The sequence below is a fragment of the Ambystoma mexicanum genome, chromosome 3p (assembly GCF_040938575.1).
Source record: "Ambystoma mexicanum isolate Mex_15411 chromosome 3p, UKY_AmexF1_1, whole genome shotgun sequence".
NCBI lineage: Eukaryota > Metazoa > Chordata > Amphibia > Caudata > Ambystomatidae > Ambystoma > Ambystoma mexicanum.
This window is the reverse complement of record NC_090925.1, coordinates 467351601-467374609: the sequence shown is the minus strand read 5'-3', so window position 1 is coordinate 467374609 and position 23009 is coordinate 467351601. Positions and strand designations below refer to the sequence as shown.

At 44.2% G+C, this 23009-nt stretch overlaps 1 protein-coding gene across 10 annotated transcripts in view; it reads right to left on the bottom strand.

Moving 5' to 3' along the window:
• Positions 1-13342: 13342 nt before the first annotated feature.
• The window catches only part of BCAS1 (brain enriched myelin associated protein 1), a 675276-nt gene continuing 665609 nt past the window's right edge, over positions 13343-23009 (bottom strand). For 9 of the 10 annotated variants that reach the window (XM_069651137.1, XM_069651132.1, XM_069651134.1 and 6 more), the window contains one exon: positions 13343-14391. In XM_069651137.1, the coding sequence (XP_069507238.1) occupies positions 14317-14391 (75 nt within the window). In that variant the 3' untranslated portion in view covers positions 13343-14316. The remainder of the gene's footprint in view (positions 14392-23009) is intronic. The other variant, XM_069651140.1, reaches the window with a different exon arrangement.

Below are 23009 nucleotides of genomic sequence, written 5' to 3'. Positions count from 1 at the left end.
TCTTTTACCAAGAGACCTTGAGTAAGTTTATATTTGAATCACTGTATTTGTTGGTACTTTGTGTAACTTGTTCTACTGCTCATTTAAACTCTTGAGATACGTCTGACTACTCACCCATTGCTACCACTTTACTGTGCAGTACAGGCTTGTACCAAAGGTGAAATTGTGCTTACACTTGTAGTTCTAATTGCCTGTAGTGGTCCCTAAGGGTACTGCAGGTGATTCTGCCTAACATCCCCCCTGCTCCTTCGTTATTTCAGGTGCATCTTCTGACCTGCGTGAGCTTTCAATCGGGGTGCATCTTACCCAGAAGACAAACAGCATGCCTCACACAGCCAAAATGAGGGCAGCGCGCTGCCACTCCAGAAAGCCTATAGATACCCAACCCAGCCAAACCTCACCCTCTCCCTTGTCTAGCTCAACCCCCATCCTTACAGGCAGCCCTTTCCGCTCTCTCCTACACCCCTAATTAAACGCTCCATCACCCCCCATTTCCAACTGCCCCTTTCTCCCACCCAACCTCAACGCAGATCTTGCTCCTCCCAAGACAGAGCAGCACGCCGGTGTGCTAGAGTTGAAAACATCATCCCCTCCAGGCTTTCCCCCACCTCACCTGCCCAGCTCCTCCAACCCATCCACTCCCACTCCCCTACCAATTAGCCACAGTTCCCTCATCCCACATCTCCCGTATGTCCTCCCCCTCACCCATCCAGCTCACAATTCCCATCGCTAAGTGCAGCAAGGGTCGCCCTGGCCAACACTCTGATCTCAACAGCCCCCCCCCACTTGCTCCCACACCATGTGGGCCACACAAAAGACACAAAAGATCCATGCACTCAGCCGACTCAGGCCCCATCTCACATCACCCATGCTCCAACCCAGATTTCAATCCTTGCCCCCTCTTTACAGCTCCCAAATCTCCCCTCCCACCCCAACCCTGTCCTAGTTATATTCCCCTCCTTCCTTTACCCAAGATGTCCACCTACCCCGCCATACCCTCCACTGGCTACTCCATCCTTTCCCCGACTTCCACCACTCTCTCCAACCCTCCTTCGCCTACAACAATACACCCTGCGACATTTGGAAGATCAGGCCTTCCAGCTCAATTTTCATCTCCAGCAACACACACCCGACACCCACTGCTGCCAGGAACACCTCCGCTCCCCCAAAATCAAACCCGCTCTCTTGCATTCTCATCAATGACAGGTCGGTCTCTAAAAACAAATTTAACATCTTTGACTTTATCTAAGATGAAAACCCAGACATCCTCTTCCTCACAGAGACCTCGTTTGCAGACGACGTTGAACCTATTGCACACAAGGCATTCCTCCTTGGATATAACCTGATTGTCAAGTATAGACCCAGAAGAGGTATGGGGATAGCCAACCTACATAAACACCAGATTGCAGTCCTACTAAAGGACACCTTAGCGTGCAGCACAAATTATGAATCCCTACCTTTAAAATTCCAACTCTCTCCCGCTTCCTCCCACAGCTTTCTAATCATATACAGACCCCCTGGCTACAACAGGAACTTTGCAGACTCTTTCAGTGATGCTCTATCAACTACATTCAACCAACAACCCATGATCCCCATACTACGATATTTCAACATGTGGGTTGACTCCCCCGCAAACCCTATGACCCGCTCCCTTATAGATAACCTACAAGCTATCCATCTGACACAACTCATTTTACTCCCCATTCATACTGCAGGCCACATCCTCGATGTGGTTTTCAGCACCACAAACATCATATCCAATCTCCCTCCTTGCCCCCTAATCTGGACAGATCACTCAGCAATCTTATTCTCCCTGCCAGCCTCACCCCTGCCCCTTCCCAGGTTCATGTCTCGCCTTCGCCAACCTCTGTCCCCTTAACCCCACTCTGGAATAAAGTCATCATCACCCCAGATCTAGCCAATTCCCTCCTCAACTCACTCCCAGTACTCTCTCCAGGAAGTTCCTCCCTCCATTAAATTCTTTGATCACTGGCTCTCCAGCGCCCCCACACATCAACTCCGTATCCAGAACATGCTTCTTCCCCCTATACATCCTCAGGCAAATCTTCCAATAACTCACCTACCTGCACTGAATGTCTGCCATCCTCACTGTCATCCTCTGCCACTTCGATTATGCAAACAGCCTTTATCTAGGCTCACCAGCTTTCCAACTTAGGATACTACAAAGAATCCAAAATGCTGCTGCCCGTTTCCCCATTGGCCTCCCACCTAGAGAACTCCTCAGCCCTGCATTCAGACTCCTACACTGGCTTCTGATTGGTCAACTGACTACCTATAAAAACATTGTGCTCACTGTGCCATACACAACACTGACCCCGAATTTCTCCAGGATAAACTGACCAGGACCATCAGATCCGGCGCAGAAACTTCTTCTTGTTATCCCCCATTGTAACTCCACCAGATTGGAAGGATCCTCCTTCTCCATCCAAGCTCCCACTATCTGGAACTCTCTCCCTCTCCACATTTGCTGCATTGACAATCACCTCACAGTCAGAAAGGCCCTGAAAATATGGCTATTCCCTTCCTCTTCCTGAATCCCCTCCCTCTGCATCAACCTTGACTGTCCTCGCACACAAGCACCACCCAGACTCACCAGAACACCAGCAATTGACTCTGTACATAAAGATAAACTCTTATGGATCCACCAACCTTTACTATTTGGTGGCTAATAATGGCGACTTCCAAAATGGAACGGCCTAAAAACAAAATGATGAGCTCATTAGATAGCTTGTCATTGATGTGGGTGTGTCTAAAGATACGTGCTTAAAATGCATCACTTTCTATATGTTTTGAATGGCACTCAAAAAGATTCATCTTCCAGAACTACCATCTCACATCCCAGCCTGTAAGAGAACCACAATACGGTTCTTAAAATGTAATAGCTTATCATTGGTGTCAGCTTGTTGGGCAGGGCCCAAGTAACTAAGAATAGCCCAAAAGTATAGTGTGCATGTAGGCAATTACTGTGAGGGGAGACTGGGATGCGTCTACTCGTACTTTTAAATGCTCCTATTGGGCCCGCACATGATTAGCCCTCTGGCTCCAGCAAGGCACTGCAACACAATGCACTGCTGACTGCTGACGTGCTACTGAATACAAACATTTCGGATGTTAAAGCCATGCTTTCTACCTGTGGTACTGAGTACCACAGGTACCTTTTCATTAATAGATAGTATTTTTCTTTCTTTTTCGGGTCACTATCTATGTTTGTGGTGTTTTGGGACCTGGTAAGAGACAAAAATAAATAGGAAATGCTGAGTCCTCCATGGCTCTCGGCCGACTCTATAGGGAAGAGACAGTACTAATTTTCAGATCTTTAATTGGCATGTGCATTTTTATTTTATTTGTTTCACTCAGATATAAACAGGGAAGAGAATACGCAATCTCGAAAGGCGAATTAGCTGCAAGAGTATACTGGGAATTCCATCTTCTTCCATCTTAAAGGAATACACTTACATGACGTACACAGTCATATGTCTCTAAGCCAGTGTGGCGACATATTTTTATTTTCGTTTCAGTTACCAGAAAATGTGATTGTCTAAGTGCACTTAATCATTATACACATATACTTTTTGTGAACTCAGGAGGAAAAGATTGTGATACTAGGAATGTTTTCTAACGTTGAGTAGTATTCCATGAGATTTTTCTTAAAGGATAGTTCCGGGACTTTTTTTTTATTGTTCCTATGGTTCGGCCATGTGTTTTTAAGCATAAATCGGTAGATCGTAGAAAACTTTCCTATGGACCTTACCCGACTTTTCGTCCATTAACGCACTCGAAAACATCCGCCATTTTATGATAATCCTCTCACTTGCTGCATCGCCCTGGCTCACCTGCTTTTTCGGCACTAAATCAAATCCCCCGCCCCTGAGCCTGACATCAGCAGACGCGTACCGCCCATTTCCCGTTTCGTGTCAACAATCGCTGCGCCTCAGCTAATGAAGTGTCGCCATGGAAATGGCAGGACGCCTCTTTCCTCAATAAGTATAAACAGACCGTTTCACAACACACAGCAGCAGATTTTCGAATCCATTCCTCTCTCTGTGTTACTTTGAGTATTCTGTGACTCGTTTCTGTGCTCTGGTCAGCTACCTTCGTTGATTGTAGCCCGTGTGAACAGATACCAGTACCACCGCTATAAATTATTTTACTTTCTTTACCACATAATGGCTACAATAATGCCGTATATGTACGAGCCCGAGTACACCGAGGAAGAACTACTGGAAAGGCAAGCACGCGAAAACGATGGGGATTCGGACGGCAGTTGGGAGGACCAGTCAACGGATGAAGAGCCTGGACCATGTCGCATGGACGGCGTCTCCACCTGGTGCACGTGCAATCGGTGCGAGCTAATGCCAACTGAGGAGGAGAACTGCTGCTGCCGAGAAAACTCGGGATGCCTGGCCTACATTTCGGAAGGCGAGCAAAGTCTGCAGGAAGGCGAGCAAAGTCCGCAATGCATCACCGAGCTGCCAGAGTTCAGGGAAGCCTGCCTCTCACGGACCGTGTTGAGGATGATGATGGTGCTTATGCACGAACTTCGCGGCACTGTTCGTCCGCGTAATCCGAGTAACGAGTAAGTATACTCTGGTTGTGATGTCAGTGATGCCACTACTATGTCATGGTCGTCTCCCACATATAAAATTACATCTACATATCATTCGAATGCATGTAAATTGGTTCCATATTGTGCATTTTCTAGATAGAATTTTTTTCAAAGCAGAATGACATTTTTTACCTGAATCGATAGTGATAAAGTTTTGTCATTTTAATACAGTTTGCATCTTTCATTTTCACAGGTGGTACAGGCTGGTGGCCTATCGTTGCTTCACTTGGTGGCTTCACGGGAGGCTCGGACACCGCGTTCGGAGAGTAATACCTGCCTGTGCGGTACTTGCCATTAGACAACATTTCCCCAGCGACAGTTTACAATACCGCGGATTTTCCCTGGATGTGCTGCAACCGCAAATTTACAATGTGTAATGTTTATTATTTATGTTCAATTGAAATTAAGATCCAAAATAAAACCCAATATATATTTTAACAATGGTTGTTTTGATTTGTCCAAGCGTTGGCAATAAAAGGAAGGCTGTTGTATTTTATTGATACAAAACATGGTTATAGGTAAATATGGTTGATCATAATAAATCATCCTTTTGGTCACCGGGTACAGAGATGACCCCCTCTGGCCCGTGCCGCCTTGCCACCACAGGCCAGCCTGCTGCTGACTAACTGCCTAGGCATCCAGGGTCTCCAGGGTGAACTGCACCCATATATTCTCCTGGGAGGGTGAGGTATTTATAAACTCACCCCCCTGCCTTCCATGTACTAGATCCTGCAGCCAGCCTCTTACATGCAGTTAGATGGCCTCTCCTTGGTGAGGCCCTGCGGCAAACGAGTCTTGTCTGCACGACCACCGCCCCAATCCACCCCCCGCCCTATCAAAGGCAGTTCGCACCGGGGTACTTGTGCAGGCAACTGGAGCAGTCAGGGAGCGATAAAGGCCAAGAGGTGCCAAAGACCATGTACACTTCAAAGTGGTCTATAGAGCATGGGTTGTTGTTCCCATGTCTACCTCCAGACCCCGTGTCTCCTGCCAAGCATCCCCCCTCACGCTGGACGGCCCCCTGCAATCCACATAAGTGTGTCTCCATTCACGAGTCTTCCTGTGTCTTGTCTGCACGACCACCGCCCCAATCCACCCCCCGCCCTATCAAAGGCAGTTCGCACCGGGGTACTTGTGCAGGCAACTGGAGCAGTCAGGGAGCGATAAAGGCCAAGAGGTGCCAAAGACCATGTACACTTCAAAGTGGTCTATAGAGCATGGGTTGTTGTTCCCATGTCTACCTCCAGACCCCGTGTCTCCTGCCAAGCATCCCCCCTCACGCTGGACGGCCCCCTGCAATCCACATAATGCCACGATATATACACGTCATTCATTCACAAACACACCCCTGTTTCGAATTCTTTATAACCCACTTCATATTTCTAATGAGCACTTCTTTGCGCTTTGCTAGTCAACCCGTGAAGGTGCTGGTTATCTGCTCTTCGTCTCTGTGAACTTCCGTGACCACTTCGAGGAAACTCGTCAGATTGCAACCTGTGAACTGCTCCATGTTCTACGACAAGAAACTACTCTGATCCCTGCATCTAACTGTTTGTTCGTCAAGGTAAGGCCATGTACCATAATCATTTTGCGTCCAATTTCTTTTCGTTCAAGACAGTACATGCAAGGAACTAGTCACATGTTCTGAGTTTACATTGGTATTCATAGAGAATTGTTGATCTTTTCTTTTCAGAACTTTCCACAATGCCTGCCTGTTCCATTGGCGGTTTTCCTTCGAAGACCCATAATAAATCAGAAGGTACTATAATGCATGTTTTCCCTAAGACAATAGATCAGATAAGAGAATGGGTCCGATATTGCGGATATCCACCGCCTGAGCTTGAAAGTAGAGTCCTAGAGGTCTTTGCGGACAAGAGGGGTGATCGATACCGCATCTGCAGCAGGCACTTTACCTCTGACATGTACTCCACATCATTGCTAATAAAGAAGAACACACCGCGAGCGAGGCGAAAATTGCTCTCAACCGCTATTCCCACTCTATTCGTCCACATCCCTACACTGGTGAGTCAAGTTTACGTATTTATCTCTTGGCCTTGCGGTAGTGTGTAGCATTAGCTAACAATAATTTCCCCATTTATGTATCCACTCAATATGTAGGCGGAAGATTCTCCATCCGTGTCATTATTGCAGTCATCAGCCACTTCAAGCGCCTATCGGGTAATCTTACTTGGCTATTCTGCCACTGACTTGTTTTAGGCATGTAAATCAAGAGTTTTAATTTATCGTGTAATTATGTTACCTAATGGTACACCCTTGTACTCGTCCTCTAGTCTTTGTTTTCAGTTATAATTATTGTTATCCATAATAACGCAAGTACTGTCTTTCAGGGAGATGCTGAGGAGTCCAACGTATTGACGACTACCGTTGATGTCACTCAGATGCTCGAGGTACGTTTCAGGACAGTTCTGTCGCCCTCCTATGTGTCTTCTTTTTTCAATTTTGTGTTCATTACTAATGAAAGTCCTATGTTTCAGGGAGTCGATGGAGCATTAGTCCAAGAAGAAGGGGGAGCATGCAGTTACGGGTCGGCGCAACAGCTTGCAGAAGTGTGCACCGCAGTTACATCGTCCCTTGATGTTCTTATGCATTTCGAGGTATGGATACTGACAGTTCGATCAAGCGAAATCATATGACGTGATTACATCCGCTATACTTCCTTCTTTATTAACGCTAGTACTATGTTTCAGGGAGATGACGGAGCTTCTTCTACAAGAACATCACCCCTAGTAGTTGATGCAGATCTCTGGGTGGTGACACTTCCAACGATCAAGCAAATCGAATCATATTTACATATCCATTATTTATTTTAGACAACTGATCATTTGTGCAGGTCTATTTAGATGAGCCGTTCACGCCTGCACAAAGTTTCTGTTCTTTTTATCAAAATAGAAAACCATACTAATGCAATTACTGTGTTTCAGGGAGTCACTGAAGCATCATCTTCAATAATATCATCAATGGAAGTCTATGAGGAGCCCGAGGTATGGATCTTGACAGTTCCATCTAACTAGATCAACAATGCGTGAATAATTGTCGTTTGAATGTTCTACACAAAGCGTTCATTCGTGTTTTGCTATTGAGATGTACGTGGGTATTGGTCCCCAAGTACATTTTGTGTTTTCAATATTATTATACATACTAATGAAAGTTCTATGTTTCAGGGAGTCGATGGAGCGTCAGTGCGTGATGGATGTGCTTATCATGAAAATGTAGTCGTTGCAGCGCAAGAGGAAGTGGAGACATGCACACACGAGTCGGAGCAACAGCGTCCTGATGTTGAAGTTCGAGGCAAGAAAGTTTCAAAGAAAAGAAAGCAAAAGAAGGTTAGTGTCCTGGTCACTATATTATGTTGTTTTTCACTGTTAATAGTTCAATACTGTAAGTTGTGTTTAAACTGAACATCCCTTTTCCAATCTGTCCTCTAGTTGCGAGTGGGTGTACGAACTAGATCTACACAGACAGTGAAGCGAACGAGAGATGTTGCTTGTCAAACCTTTTGGCAGGGACTTGAGACTGGAGATGCATCGTGCCAATGGGAAGAATATGAAGTGATTGACAACGGAGCTATACCACCACCAGCCATTGATAGTGAATGTCCTCCTGGTAGTTCGGATGCAGTTGTAGATAAATTCACAGAATCCACACCCGCAAAAACTAAGACCGCGAGAAAGTTGAAGAAATTGTCCTATTCACCCATTGCCGGAGAAGGAACAGATGTTGCAATGGAAGAGAATGAAGTGGACTACAATGAAACACCTTCAATATCACTGAACATAGCGGAAGACGATATCAGAGATTCTACATTTCATGTGAGTGACATGTCCTCAACGTTACAGGCCGAACCAGCTGGGATGCAGAGTGACACTATAAGGAAAGAGGCCAAATTCATTGTATTCGATAGTTGTTTGATTGATATTATTATTCGGTTGAAATGTGGGCATTCGGTAGGTGGGGAAGTATGTGGGGAGCCATTGATTAATGTGACTCGTGCAATTCGAGGCACTAACCTTAAAATACATGCCACCTGTACAAAATATCATCCTTTCTCATGGTCTGCACAACCCATGCTGGGACAACTGCCAGCAGGCAATCTACTTTGTGCAGCGGCTGCACTTTTTAGTGGTTCAAGTTTTAAAAAATTAGAGTCTTTCTTTCAGTTTGTGGGAATCCGTTTCATTGCGAAAACTCAGTTCTACAAATACCAAACCGATTATCTATTTCCAGCCATTAGCGAAGCTTGGAGAATGGAAAAAATGTCTATTGATAGTACATTCGCGGGCAAACGGTTCAGGCTAGCCGGTGATGGACAGTGCGACAGCCCAGGATTTTCAGCCAAGCACTGCACCTACCACTTTCAGGACATGGAAAGTAAGAAAATTGTGAGTTCGGTGGTTGTGCAGGTGTCACAAAGTACATCCTCAGTGGCCATGGAGAAAGTTGGCTTTGTAACATCATTGCAAGAACTACAATCGCGGGGAATGGTGATCGACCTGATAGCCACGGACAGACACGTTTCAATTGCCAAGACAATGAGAGAAGAGTACAAAAATATAAATCACCAATTTGACGTTTGGCATCTTGCAAAAACAATCAATAAAAAAATGTCTGCTGCAGGTAAAAAAAAAAAAACGCAAGGTATTTCACAGTGGTCCAAGTCAATCAGCAACCATCTTTGGTGGAGCTCAAAAACATGTGGAGGGTCGTTGGAAATTCTACTGGAAAAATGGCGGTCAGTAATGCCACACTGCACAAACGTTCACCGTTGGAACACAAACCAACATTTCCACAATTGTGAACATGGCCATTTGTCCACAGAGGAGGCACGGAAGAAGAAGTGGTTGATTCCTTCATCACCCACTCACAAAGCCATTGAAAAGATTGTATTTGATAAAACTATAACAAGAGATTTGAGGGGACTCACGGAATTCTGCCACACAGGAGATTTGGAGGTGTTCCACAATATGTGCCTAAAGTACAGGCCAAAACGATTGCATTTTGGCATGGAGGGCATGATAAATCGGACTCTTCTAGCGGTCTTGGCACATAACCATAACGTTGGACGTCAACAAAGTAGGACGACCGGAACTTTAGGGACGCTTCGCTACAATAAGGCCTTCACTAAAAGAAGTAAACAATGGGTGATCAAACCAGTGTTTGAGGATATGCAATATGAGTTTATTGAGAGACTTATTGTTGACGTCCTAGATAGGCACATAAATGGAGTTGTGAACGAACCTGTGCAGGTGACAACTGCATTGCCACCCAACATTGCCTCTGTTCCATGTCCACCTAAAGAAGAGCTCATTGAGAAATACACATCACGGTTTAAATGATTGTAATTTGATTGTCTGTTCTCTCGAGTCTCCTCATGTCGCAGGCCCATTGAATATGTTTATATATCCAACCTTGTTCATTTGCGCATTAAATTAAACCAAACAGTAATATAAATTATTTTTCCAAAAATATAGAATGTCTCCGTATTTATGGTTCTGTGGGGCAGCAAAGCAAGCAGACAAAATGCAAAGATGGAGTGTAAATTTCAAGTCCTGTAAAACGGCCTTACACTGAATGTAGCTAACTAGGAATGTGTGTTCGTTCAAAGTGAAGGTCAGCTGCTTTGATTTTTTCTCGAGTGCCAGAATGGCCCACGACTCAGTATAAGGTTCTATTGTTATTTGACCTTGACAGGCCGGGACCACGTAAGAAACGATAATGAATATAATTTCAGAAACGAAAGCCATTTCATGTTCGTTCATTAGAAGAAATAAAACGTCGGCATAGAAGGAGTGGTATTTCGGGGCTGCCCTACGCACAGACACAATGGAAAATGCAAATATAATGTAAGTAACTCTTTAGATGAGTTTATACCGCAATTTAATTACTATACAGTAGCTTTAAATACGGGTTAAGTTGTACTTGTTCATTCTATGTGGCATATTGTTTTGTACCGCGCACTATCTTGGGGAGAACCGTCTCCTTTTACGGAAGCACCTCCAAACCTTCCTCTTTGCTTCTGCTTTCTCTCTCCCTCTCCCCTGCTACAACTTGTCCACTGTCTGCGACCTCGGTCCTGGGCCCTTCCACTCTCCACCTGCACTCCCTGTCAACCCCTGCACTGGGGGACTGTCTCAGTATCCTACAGCCCCCCTTGACGTATAAAACCCAGTTGCACTGTCCTAGCTATGAAATAATTTCCAGACCTAATATATAAAATGAATAATTTTAATAAAGATCTGATGGTGAGACTAATTTCCTTTTTTTATGTTTTTCAAATAGATACATCGTCCATTATTGTCTGTGTCACGAGTACCAGACACCGGCGGATGGCTTTTTCAACCGCCAGCTGCTTCTCCGCGTGAACAACGTTAGCACCCTGACCATTTTGTGGGACGATCGCCAAGTACAAGTATGCCCTTACGCGGTACTAGCGGCTAGATGCAACATACAGACCGTTGTGGTGCCCTAGTGCCTCGTTGTTGGAATAGCCATGCGATTATCAGTGCGACCGAAGAGCTTATTTTATCGTAAACCAACACCCTGTCTACTGCACACGAACATTGCTTGCCTCAAGACGAAATATTTTGGATCGAGAGCAAATAAAAATGCAAATCGCTGAATATTCTCAAAACATTTGATGTCAAATAAATGTACTTTGCCAAATGTACAATCTTGCCATTTGCTTTTAAACCACTGTTTCATATTCCGAATTGTGGCGCTGTATTGTGAGATGATCTAAGACCCTGTGTACAGCAAAGGAACATCGTGTGCCTCGAAACGAACTTTTTGGAACGTGAGCAAATAAAAATGCTAATCGCTGAATATTCTCAAAACATTTGATGTCAAATAAATGTACTTTGCCAAATGTACAATCTTGCCGTTTGCTTTTAAACCACTGTTTCATATTCCGAATTGTGGCGCTGTATTGTGAGATGATCTAAGACCCTGTGTACAGCAAAGGAACATCGTGTGCCTCGAAACGAACTTTTTGGAACGTGAGCAAATAAAAATGCTAATCGCTGAATATTCTCAAAACATTTGATGTCAAATAAATGTACTTTACCAAATTTACAATCTTGCGGTTTAATTTAAAAGCACAGTTTCATATTCCCAATTGTGGCGCGCTGTGTTGTTTGAGCTCATCTGTGTTGATTTCCTGGTTCTGTGTGGAGTCGCGTAGAAGACGCCTGGGCGCGTTTGCCTACGCAGCTCAGTCACGTCACGGATAGAGGCGGGGAATATGAATGTTTTGATCAAGTCTGTTTCAGGGGCGGGGGATTTGATTTAGTGCCGCAAAAGCAGGTGAGCCAGGGCGATGCGGCAAGTGAGAGGATTATCATAAAATGGCGGTTGTTTTCGAGTGCGTTAATGGACGAAAAGTCGGGTAAGGTCCATAGGAAAGTTTTCTACGATCTACCGATTTATGCTTAAAAACACATGGCCGAACCATAGGAACAATAAAAAAAAAGTCCCGGAACTATCCTTTAATACATGTTTTTCAATAAAGTTATGAAGATTGATATAAAGGAGAGTAAAACTGTATGTTGCAAATTCCAGAATTTTACTTTGGGAGGGTTGGTCTCTATAAGAGTGCCCGTACATTTATTTGCAGTTTGAAGAACTCTTTGGCAGTTGTATTATTGTCCCTGTTGCCATGGGCTTGTCCGGAGCACCTGAAATTAGCATTCAGTTTAAACTACTTTACTTATAATTCAAAACAATATTGATAAACTAATAACTCCTGTAGTGCGTCCCCACAATTTGTTCTTTCTATATCCGAGCAATCGGGCAATGCCATAATGGCCGGCCTAAGATGCTAATTTTGTGACCCGTTTTGCTATAAACATATACTTTCAAATGCTAAATTTGCAACACATTTTACCAAAAATCTCCTCCTCGGGTTGCGATACTGGAAAGAATTGCAATTTGCAACTGCTGGAAACATTCTGTTGGTTCCGGAGCCAATCTCATAGCCAATTCCCGACCTTAGTCAAAGGAGAGTCCCTTTGCTGAAAACAAACTAGGAACCGAGTTTCACCCCACAGCAATTGTGAATTTGAGGAGTTTTTTGATTTCTAGGAACATATTCTCAAATCATTGGATGCAAATCACCACATAACACAACACAACATTTAACATATCAAACGATATAACACTGCATGATATAATATACACTAACAGCACAAAACATAAGAATGCATAAAATAACATAACATAACAGAAACAACCCAACATCACGAAACATGAAGTAGTATAACACAACATAACCAAACGTTACATAACACAAATACATTGCACAATGTAACAGAATATAAAAGTATACCACATAGCTCAAAAACATTTTATAACAAAACACAGCGCAACTTAATAAAATTCAGTCTTACATCGCATTCCACAACTTAGTCAACCATTGACTAATTTAACAAAACAACCTAACATCTCATAACACCACACCACACCACACAACAAAACGTCACTATAAATGTGCACTGCATAATAATGTCTCATACTACAACACTAGACTAGATAATACAAAATAACACAATGAGACATTGCACAACAAAGCATAACCTTTGACCCCAGGCGAACTGCGCATGTATTCGTGACTCTGCAATGTTCCTCTTCCGGCACCGAAGAGTGAAAACGGAAGCTGTGACAATGCCCGGGAAATTGCGTAGTAAACGACTTGTATACTCGTTTATGGAGGGCACATATTTATTAAAATCACAGAGAACATACAGCACACATTCCAATATGTTTGACTCGTAGGCCAACGCTCATTGCAAAATGTCATTTTCCAAGCAGTTGTAAGGGTCGGATAAATATAAAAATATGTTCATAACGATAGAAGGCGGTTAATGTGACAATTAGACACGACTCTAAAAAGCTTTCAGGTTTCCATTAGAAAAAATACAGTCACAATTAGATCAAAAAGTCCAACTGAAAAAAACTAAAACATTATAGTATAGCCGACCACATAAAAACAAGTGTACATTTGTTTGGAAAGAAAACTGAATTAGTGGAAAGGTAGTTGCTTGCGCCGCCTGGTGGTTCTTTGCCTCCACGACAGCATTCTTTTATTAACACAATTGCTGCGCCAAGGCAAACACATACAGTTCACATTTGGAATCATGGAAACCCTTTAATCTTTGAGCAACTCTCTAGCCAAACCTCCAATCACCGATTTGCTGACATCACAGTTAAAGGAAATTACAGCAGGAAGGCAAACCGCATCCGGGTTTCCTTTTTGTAATGAAATATCAACATAGAGCAAGGTGCGATTTAAAGGGCCAGCTAGCCTGGCTAACTGTTCATTCGGATAAACAGGTTCCCTAAAAAAAAACAGCTCATTCAATTAAGGGTTAATTTTCTAATCCCGTTATTCAAATGCCATTTTTTGTGTGCATTCTCTTACCCTTAATTTACTCTCAATAGACAGTTATAATTTGCCTTCTACCCGCGTTGCTGAATATTATGAAAACTTAAATATTGCTTCATAGAGATTTCTATTATTTAATCGATCTTGTACTGACCTATTCTGTACATTATAGAGCATAAATATACAATAGCATTTACCCACGCCTGGTTGTTTAAAGACAGTTGTAAAGTGTGTTTTACAGTCTAGGATAGTGCGCCAGGCGGCTGCTGCCCGAGCCTCCTCGCTGATCTTCTTACTTGGCTTTTTCGGCAGGTAGAATAGAGACTGGGTCGGTTTGCGACTCTGCATCACACGTCCGTTTTGGTCCCTGGAAAGAAAGAAACACAAACATATGCTTAGTGTTATGACTCAATGCTTTTAGTGGGATGCTTGCTAAATCGAGGCGGCGGTGCTTAGCGTGGCCTAAAGGAGGGACACGTGGCGTGGGGAAGGGCCACCTGCCCCAAGAAATACATCATGAGCATAGCTGCCAAGTGGCTCCACGTCATGTGTGATGCTTTGAGACAGTCCTGGTTTTTTACTTTGCATGCTGGGACGTGTGGGCCTGTGCATTTAATGGGAAATGCACAACTACAAGTACCAGCATGCAGTGGGACTGGCTCAAGATGTCATATGTGACCTGAGGCTACTTGGGCGCTATGCAGGAGACCCCGTAAACATGTATTTTGGGTCACTCAGTATTTTCGCGGGTGTTGTTGTTTGCATCTAATCTGCATTTGTGTAAATAATTTGCTCTCTATAGATAACCCACTCCCTCGCTCAGCATGTAAAGAATTCAATCAGTGAGTAAATCAATATAATTCTGTAAATAAATCATGCAGGCTGCACCGAGGCCAGCTTATTAACTGTGATTGAGTGGCCATTTACAGTTTCAGCTCCCCTGCTGACTGGTTTTCTTTGTTTTGCTGTGCATAACCAATGCATCTGTCCCTTGATAATCTCCACCCAATCAGATTTAAGTCTCAGGCTGGGGCTGATGGGATGTTCTGGAAGGAGGCATCAGTATTCACAAACTAAAGACTCTGTAGCTTTGAATGAACGTGCTGACTAATGTCAGTCCTCTTTCCAATGGGTTAACTTATCACTAATATCTTGTACCCTTATTTCAGGTCTTTGGTGTGGGGGAGGGAATATGCTTGGGGAATAACAAAGTTCAAGGTGGGGGTGCATTATTTATTAATTCATTTATTTATTGGGCATTTATAAGGCGCTTATACAACAAGACAGTGTTTCAAAGCATCACACGGCAAAAGTGAAAGGGAGCAAGGGAACAAGTAATCAATAAAAAGACAAATAATACATCATAAAACAACAGTGGTTCTTCTAGGCCTTGTGACATTCGGAGCGTGCAGAGAAAGATAAGGGATAGGGGAGGTAAAGAGTAATTGCTGGAGGTTCACCCAGGGGGAAGTGCTAAAGGTGCCAGTTGTAGAGGCAACAGGTAAGTGCAAGTGCTGAGATGTCACAAGTGAAGGGGGAGGTCAAACACCCATCAGCTAAGCGCAGGCCTGAGACAAACACCCAGGCATGTGTAGGCCATTGGACAGTGCACGGGGGAGGGGAATGGGAAGATGGCCAGACCTGATTGGGCTCTTGAGGGACCAGGCTGCCAATCTCAGTGGCTGTAGGGATGGTTGGGATGGGAGGGAGAGAGGGAAGGAGAAAGAGAAGAGAAAAGTCTTGAGTTGTTTGCAGAACTTGAGCAGATCCAATTCAAGATGGAGAGAGGGAGGGAGACTGTTCCAGAGACTGGGGCCAGCCGAGGAGAGCAATCTGCCCCTAGCTCTCTACTTGGAGAAGCTTTTGACCAGCAAAGAGTTGGTGCAAGAGTATCGAAGGGATATTGAAGGAGACTATTTATTAAGAGAGAGCTACAGATAGCACGGCCCCAGACGCCAGACAGCCTTATGAGTGATGCAGAGGGTCTTGAATTTGATCCTTGCAGCAACCGGGAGCCAATGGAGAGATATTAGGGCTGGAGAGATACGGTCACTTGGCTTGAGGGCCAGAATAAATTTCGCAGCCATATTCTGGATCCGTTGAAGAGGGTGGAGGGAAGAAAGAGGTAGCTTAAGGAAGAGGCTGTTGCAGTAGTACAGTCAGGAGAGGACCAGGACTCTAGAGACATTGAGCTTCTTGGGAAAGGGGAGGAAAGTGTAAATACCTCTGAGGAGGTAAAGCTGAAAGTAGGACTTCTTGGCAAGATCCAAGATGTGAGGAGTTAAGGAGAGAGAGGAGTCCAAGATGACCCAGAAGTTTCTGGCTTCAGTGGAGGGAGAAGGGGGGAGAACCCATAGAAGGTGCCAGAGTGCTGTGGGGAAACAGGGAACAAGTGTTCCGATAGGAGGACTCTCAGTCTTACTGGCAATAACACAGTGATCATTGGAGGTGCACCATGATGGGATAGCATAGAGGAAGTCAGGGATGATAGAGGAGGAAGAAGAAGAGGAAGAGGGGAGCTTGAAGAAGAGTTTAGTGTCATCTGTGTAACACTGGAAGTGAGGAGAGAAGGCAGAGATCAGGTGAGCAAGAGGAGCGAGGTAGATGTTGAAGTGCCAAGGCGAGATGAAAGAGCCCTGGGGAACACCACAAGCTGAGAGAGAGGTGGAGGAGGAGAAAGAGCCCAGGATCACCTGGGAGGGGCGGTCAGTGAGGAAGGAAGTCAACCAATCCAGTGCCCGGTCTGATATACCAAGGGTAGAGTGGTAAACCGTGTCAAAGACGGAAGAGAGGTAAAGGAGAATGAGGACAGCGGTAGAGTTAGAGTCAAGATTTGCGAGCAGTTCTTCACAGGTGTTCCGGAGAGCAGTTTGTGTGTCTGTGGATGCTCGGAATCCAGATTGATTGTCATGTAAACAACCAACAAGCTCAGTGTGTTGGGTCAGGTGGGGGAGGACCAACTTCTCCAGAGGGTTTGCCAAGGAAGGGTGTAGTAGAGATAGGGCGATAGTTAGCTGAACATGATGGGCCGGCAGAAGGCTTTTTTAGAAAGGGGTGCACAAGGGAGTGCTTGAGAGAGGAAGGGAAAGAGCCGGAGGCTAGAGAGTGGTTGCAGAAGTCAGCAAGAGCCAGTTTAAGGGAGGAGATATTGTCCTTGACGGTTGTGGACGAACAGGGAGATACCTGTTTGGATGTGACCGGCATAGAGCGGACTACTCTAGTGAGCTCATCCGTTGTGATAGGACAGAAGGAGGAGAGAGTGGGAGAGAGACCAAGGGAGGCAGGAGGTCATGGAGGGGCATGGAGGCGGGGGAGGAAGGAAGAGACAGAGATCAGAATGTCCTGAGTTTTAGAGGTAAATTGGGTGGCCAGTGTAGTACAGTGGGCCTGAGAAGGAGGAGGCGAAGTAGAGACTACAGATGGATTGGCTAGTTCCTTGCAGATTTTTAAGAGGTCAGCTGCGTTGTTAGTGTCTCCAGAGATGCGGGCCTGGATGTGGACCCGCTTTTTGGAGTGGATGGAGCGGTTGCACGCTCAATGATAAACCAAAGCAAATCAGCCATTGGAGTTTGCATTAAGAAGCATCTCCATTATAATCTATGCAGCACGCTGCTGGGGGGCAGGGCAGGGGGTTCTCAGAATATTTTGAATGGACGCCCAAAAGCCCCCCTGCACCTTCAGCTTGTCCTGTAATGACCCATGAGAAAGGAGAAGGTGAAAATTAGCATGAATCTACGTTACTTTGCTGGTTTGCATAAAATCATTGAGCATTTTGCGAACATAAGAATGACCACACATGTTCATATGACAAATATGTCTGTGACAGTGATTCAACCTTGCAACCCTTCTGAGCGCATAATGCACACTGGCCTCGCTGCTTATTTGAGTAAAACAACAGTAAAATGACACCAAACCACAAGCCATATACATTCTTTTAGACACCCTCAGACCTTTGAGAGTGAGGCATTGGCAGCCCTGCTCTAGCAGAAGCTGGCTTCTTGTTTCTCTGCACATATTCCTGTCACAGCATTTTAATAACTCAACCCGCCCCTACCGTTGTAAACTAGTGCACATCTCCCGGTGCACGTTCTAAGGCTCTTGATGTGTGTTCAGTTGAAATGGTGCCCAGTGCTTATTCATGGGGGACTGGTGAGCCCCAGCAGCAGCACCCCAGATAAGGGATAGGTTTTGGAGACTCTGCCTTAGCTTCCCCTGGCTCACGTACAACCCTGGACTTACTGTTGACTTACCAGTGAGACTGAAATGCGCCTGACACTTTCTGCTCAGCTGCCCCTATACTGCACTGAACATGATTTTCAGTTACTTGAACATCAAAATGGCTGCGGCACACTCACAAGACTCATCATGCCCCAGAGGCACTATCCTCATATGACAACAGAGCCTCAAATGGCCAGTTGCTGCCCATCTTACACTATTTGGAGCCTCACAAGCCAGGTGTAGTCATCATGTGCAAGGTACAGCATCACAGTTTCAGGTGCTGACAGCATAGGCCTGACAATACACAAGGGGTGCGGTTTGCTTAGCAATAATTAGCAGGCTATGCCCAAGCATTATATGGTAACACGAAAAGGAGGTGGGCAGGCAAACCCCTAAAAGAAATTGTACTCAACCGAGCATATATAATCTTTGTGAGTGATCTTGTATGTCTCAAGGGGTGAGGGGAGATGAGATCACTGCTCCCTTATCACACTTGTTGAAATTGCTATTAACCTGCTGTGTATTCTACAAATATCAGTACAGGTGCCTGGACTTGTCATCAAGCAGCAATTTAGTAAGTCAAAAAAGGATAGAGAAGGTTCTGGCTGTCTCTGTCTCTATTTGGTACTATCCCATGTCAGATCTGGTGTGCTGCCTGTCTAATAGTGGATAGAATAAGAAGAGAGCAATTCATTATTCTTTTAACTCAATTTTTCTTTCATTCATTAGTGCTTGATTGGCACGTGGTCGAGACCTTGTTGTGTTGGGAAACTAATTGTGGTGAGAATCGGGGGTGGGGGGGTAACGCAGATCAAAACCCATGCTTCAAAGAAAGTTTAGAAATATGGGGTAAAGACAATTACCGAACAGTATAAAGCCAAACATACCGCTTTATTAGCCATTACTAAAGGTGAAAGAGCCCAAATTAAAAAGGTGCCTCAGGTTACAAGACTAAAACTATTCTGTTGTGAGGACTATACTATGGGGGTAAATACTAGAATTTCATAGTCTCCCTCTGGTTTGAATGTGGTATGCGGCAGACACCTTACTGCCGAATCCACATATCTATCAACCGGTTTTGGTGGTCTAAGTAGTTAATGCCTCCTTCTTCAGGACTGTCTTCATAGTGAGCTTGCAAGGTAAATCTGCTTTTAAATCATGGCTACAATTATGACAGCATAGGACCACGACTGCAGCTTCATCAGTCCAAATACAAAGTCTTGCCAGATTAATATGCCTTATGTAAGGTGCAGCCTCACAGGCTCAATAGTGGCCACCATTTGCCAAGTGCAGCCTCCTATTTCCAAGTACTCTGTTCATATAACAGTTATAGCCTCCCAAGCCAGATAGAGTCATCAAAGGCTAAGCACAATCCCACATGCAGCATTAACGCTTAAATGTGTGTCACAAAGTCAACGTTTATGTGACATTGCATCCGGTGACACAATTGAAAACAAAATGATGTCATTTCATGGGATGTTACTTTTTCTGTCACCTCTGCTCCCTGGCAATTGTGATGAATTGCTGTCCTTGCAAAATTCTGTTGGCTAGAACATGTGGTCCAGTTGAAGGTGTCACATGTGACATTTGGGATGGGGGCTTACACGATTGCTGCATCTAAGCAGCGAATACTAGCATGCTATACCAGGTAACGCATCATAAACCAGGCATAGCCATCATATGCAAGGTACAGTCTGAATGACCATGCAGTTATATGTCCAGTGCAGCCACAAATGCCCTTGTAATGCATCTAATGCCAGGAAATGCTTTGTAAGCCAGGCTCAGACCTCATTTACAAAGTACAGTTTCACTGCCTCAAGTGCTGCAATCATGTGCCAAGTTCATTCTCAAAAGCCTATTCACTACCATCCTGTGTCAGGCAAGGATTCATATGGCAGGTTTTGTCCCCATAAAGGTATGTCTTTAGAGGATCTGTTGGAGGCTGCTCCAAAAAGAAACTGCCTTTTTTAGGCCACCTTGGAACGGCCTACAATGTGCAGGTTTCTGCTGCCATCAGGGTGTTTCACCCCCTGCCCAACGTAGGGGATATATCTGAACTCATGCCCCCACCCTGCCACATGCCACATCCAGTTCTGCCTATGTGTGGGAGGAGTGGAGTGAGATTGGGATCCTTCAGTGGTTTCACACCCCCACTCATTTCCCAACCTGACCCGCTCCAAAGCGAACAGGTCTGCCCCAGATCTGCCCATCACCCCTTCATGCACTGAACTGCTCCCTCGTGACACTCTGCTCCTGGTAGGCGGTCTTCTGTGGGCAGGCAGCTTTTCCTGGACAGTCGCTTTAAGAAGTGGCCCAGGAAATGTGGTTGGAAGACCGCATACAAGATTTCCTATGCACAGTGCAGTTTTACAAGATCAGGTGTTGCCATCATATCCACATGCAGACTCAAGCACCTGATACACATCCATGCCAACACAACCACATGTCTCACATGGCAGGTAATGTCACCATTTAAAAGAGTCTACTAGTCCAATAACTTCAGAAATTCGAGTTCACACACAGGCCCAGGGGTCGGAGCACCACCAACACACAATTACTATTATATGCAAAAAAACGGGGTACAGATCAGCATAAATCATAATTTACTGAGCAGTGATTCTAGGTAAAGGCTCTGGGCCTCAATTCGTTACCACCACATCTTTGGCAGTAACAGAATTAGCTCTGTTTTTCCTGCACTGCCAAATTGTATGTTATTGTGGATTTGCTGCCGGTGGAATTACCATGCAGTAAATACACTCATTTGTGGAGGAGAAGTGGCAGGTTCACCTCCAGCTTGTTGTTAGAGGTAAATCCTACAATTATACCTCTGAAAATCAGTCAATTAACCAAACAGTAATTGCAACGCTGATAAATATGCCAAAAATCCCCATGAAGCTCAATGAACTCCAGAAATGGGAATTGCACTGCACTACCACAACTTGTAATCCCATGCTTACTCCACGGAACCAAGTGACGGTGACAGTAATTCAGTTTGGCAGTAATTCAGCAGACTGTAAATGTGCACTGCCAATACACAAACCAAAACTGTTAGCATTTTAAATGCTTGATTTAACATGATTTAATGCATGAAAAAAAAAATCAAGCAACTGAAGACATTTTTATTAAACCAATAGCCCTTTACAGCTTCAATTAAGCTGTTACCTCTCTACAGACTGCTTAGAAATAACTCTGGTGCAGGCCAATATTTGTTGTTACTACTTAATAGAGCTGGCTCAAACAGATCCCAGGAGGATGTGTATTAGGCAGGAAGGAGCAGGTAGTGGGCAAGAACAGCAGTTCTTGTAGGGATTATCATGGTCATTGGCAGTCAATGGATGGGTAAATACCAAAAAACACCCAAAAGCCGTGTGCCCCACATGCCAACAAACTCCTAGCTGTACTCCCATACAATAGTTTCAACTTATAGGAAGTGATTAAATGCCACCTAATAGACAAAACAAAACATTATCCATGCATTGTTATATTGATTTAAAGCTGCAGGAAATTATGTATATTTTACTAACATACCAGACCAGGCTTCTTAATATGACAAGCTATCCACCCTGAGTTGGAAGTCACATGGCTGCAATTCATTCGTTACCAGAGACTCGATGACCGCTCTGAGCAACTACGAATTTGTATTATTGCAAGAGACTTGGTTGACTGTTTGCCCAGTGATTGATAGGTTTACTTTGAATATTAAACTGGCATAAAAAAAGTCCACGTGGGCGACCAATAGGAGGTTTATTAATAGCTATAATGATCAGTAAAGGTCACTCCCTGCGTAGTTGGAAATGTCTCTCAGAAGCGGTGTTAGCCACCGAAATTGTTGTCGGCAATGACAATAACATCTCACATATTTTGTTACTAAACATTTATTTAAATTCTATTTGATCAGATATAGACTCATTATTAGATGAAATCGAAAATATATTGATAAAGTGTCAATCGCGCTATATTGACAGTCCAGTTATTGTAAGAGATCACTTTGACAGTGAATGTAATCTGAACGAGGTTAATATGGATATATTCAAAGAAGGCAATGCCGCTTTTGTTCCACAACGTGGTTGTGTGAGGAAAAGGAGCACATATGGCAGATTATGGTTGACCTTTATCTTGAGAGGGGATTTTGGGGGTTTCTACAAATTAATCTTTTATTTGATGGTCAATGGGAAAAGGTTTTGAGTTGGCATAATTTAGTAGCAGTATCTACAATTGTCTATCTGTTCACTAGGAACATAGATATTGGGCAGGCTTTCATGTTCGAGATAGTTAAAAAGAAAATGGAGTGACCATGCAATGTTACTTTTAACACTCAGTATGGCAGGTAACATGTTAGTCGAAACAGTGGGCCCACAACATCTGGTGGTGAAGGGGAAATACATCACAATTCGTCAATTTGGCAGTACTGGTAAAGCAAATTGCAGATTGAGAAGATGGTGGGATACTCTAGCCAATGAGGGTAGAGAAACAATTACCAATCGAAAAACATTTCAATTTTAATTACCTAAATTGGGCATTCCTCTGATTAAACAAATGAAACCTCTTTGCGCTCCCTTCATCCCGGGCCACAGGAACCAGTTTGATAAAGATATCAATGAGAAAAAAAAGTGAGCTGCAGAGATCGATTAAACTGTTGACTAAAACCTCAGTACGATTAAATAGGGCTGAAACAATAAAATAAATAAAAATGGTGAGACATATCTATCAGACAAGGCTTAAGTCCTACAGGATCCAACAATATACCAATAAAAATCAATGTTTATA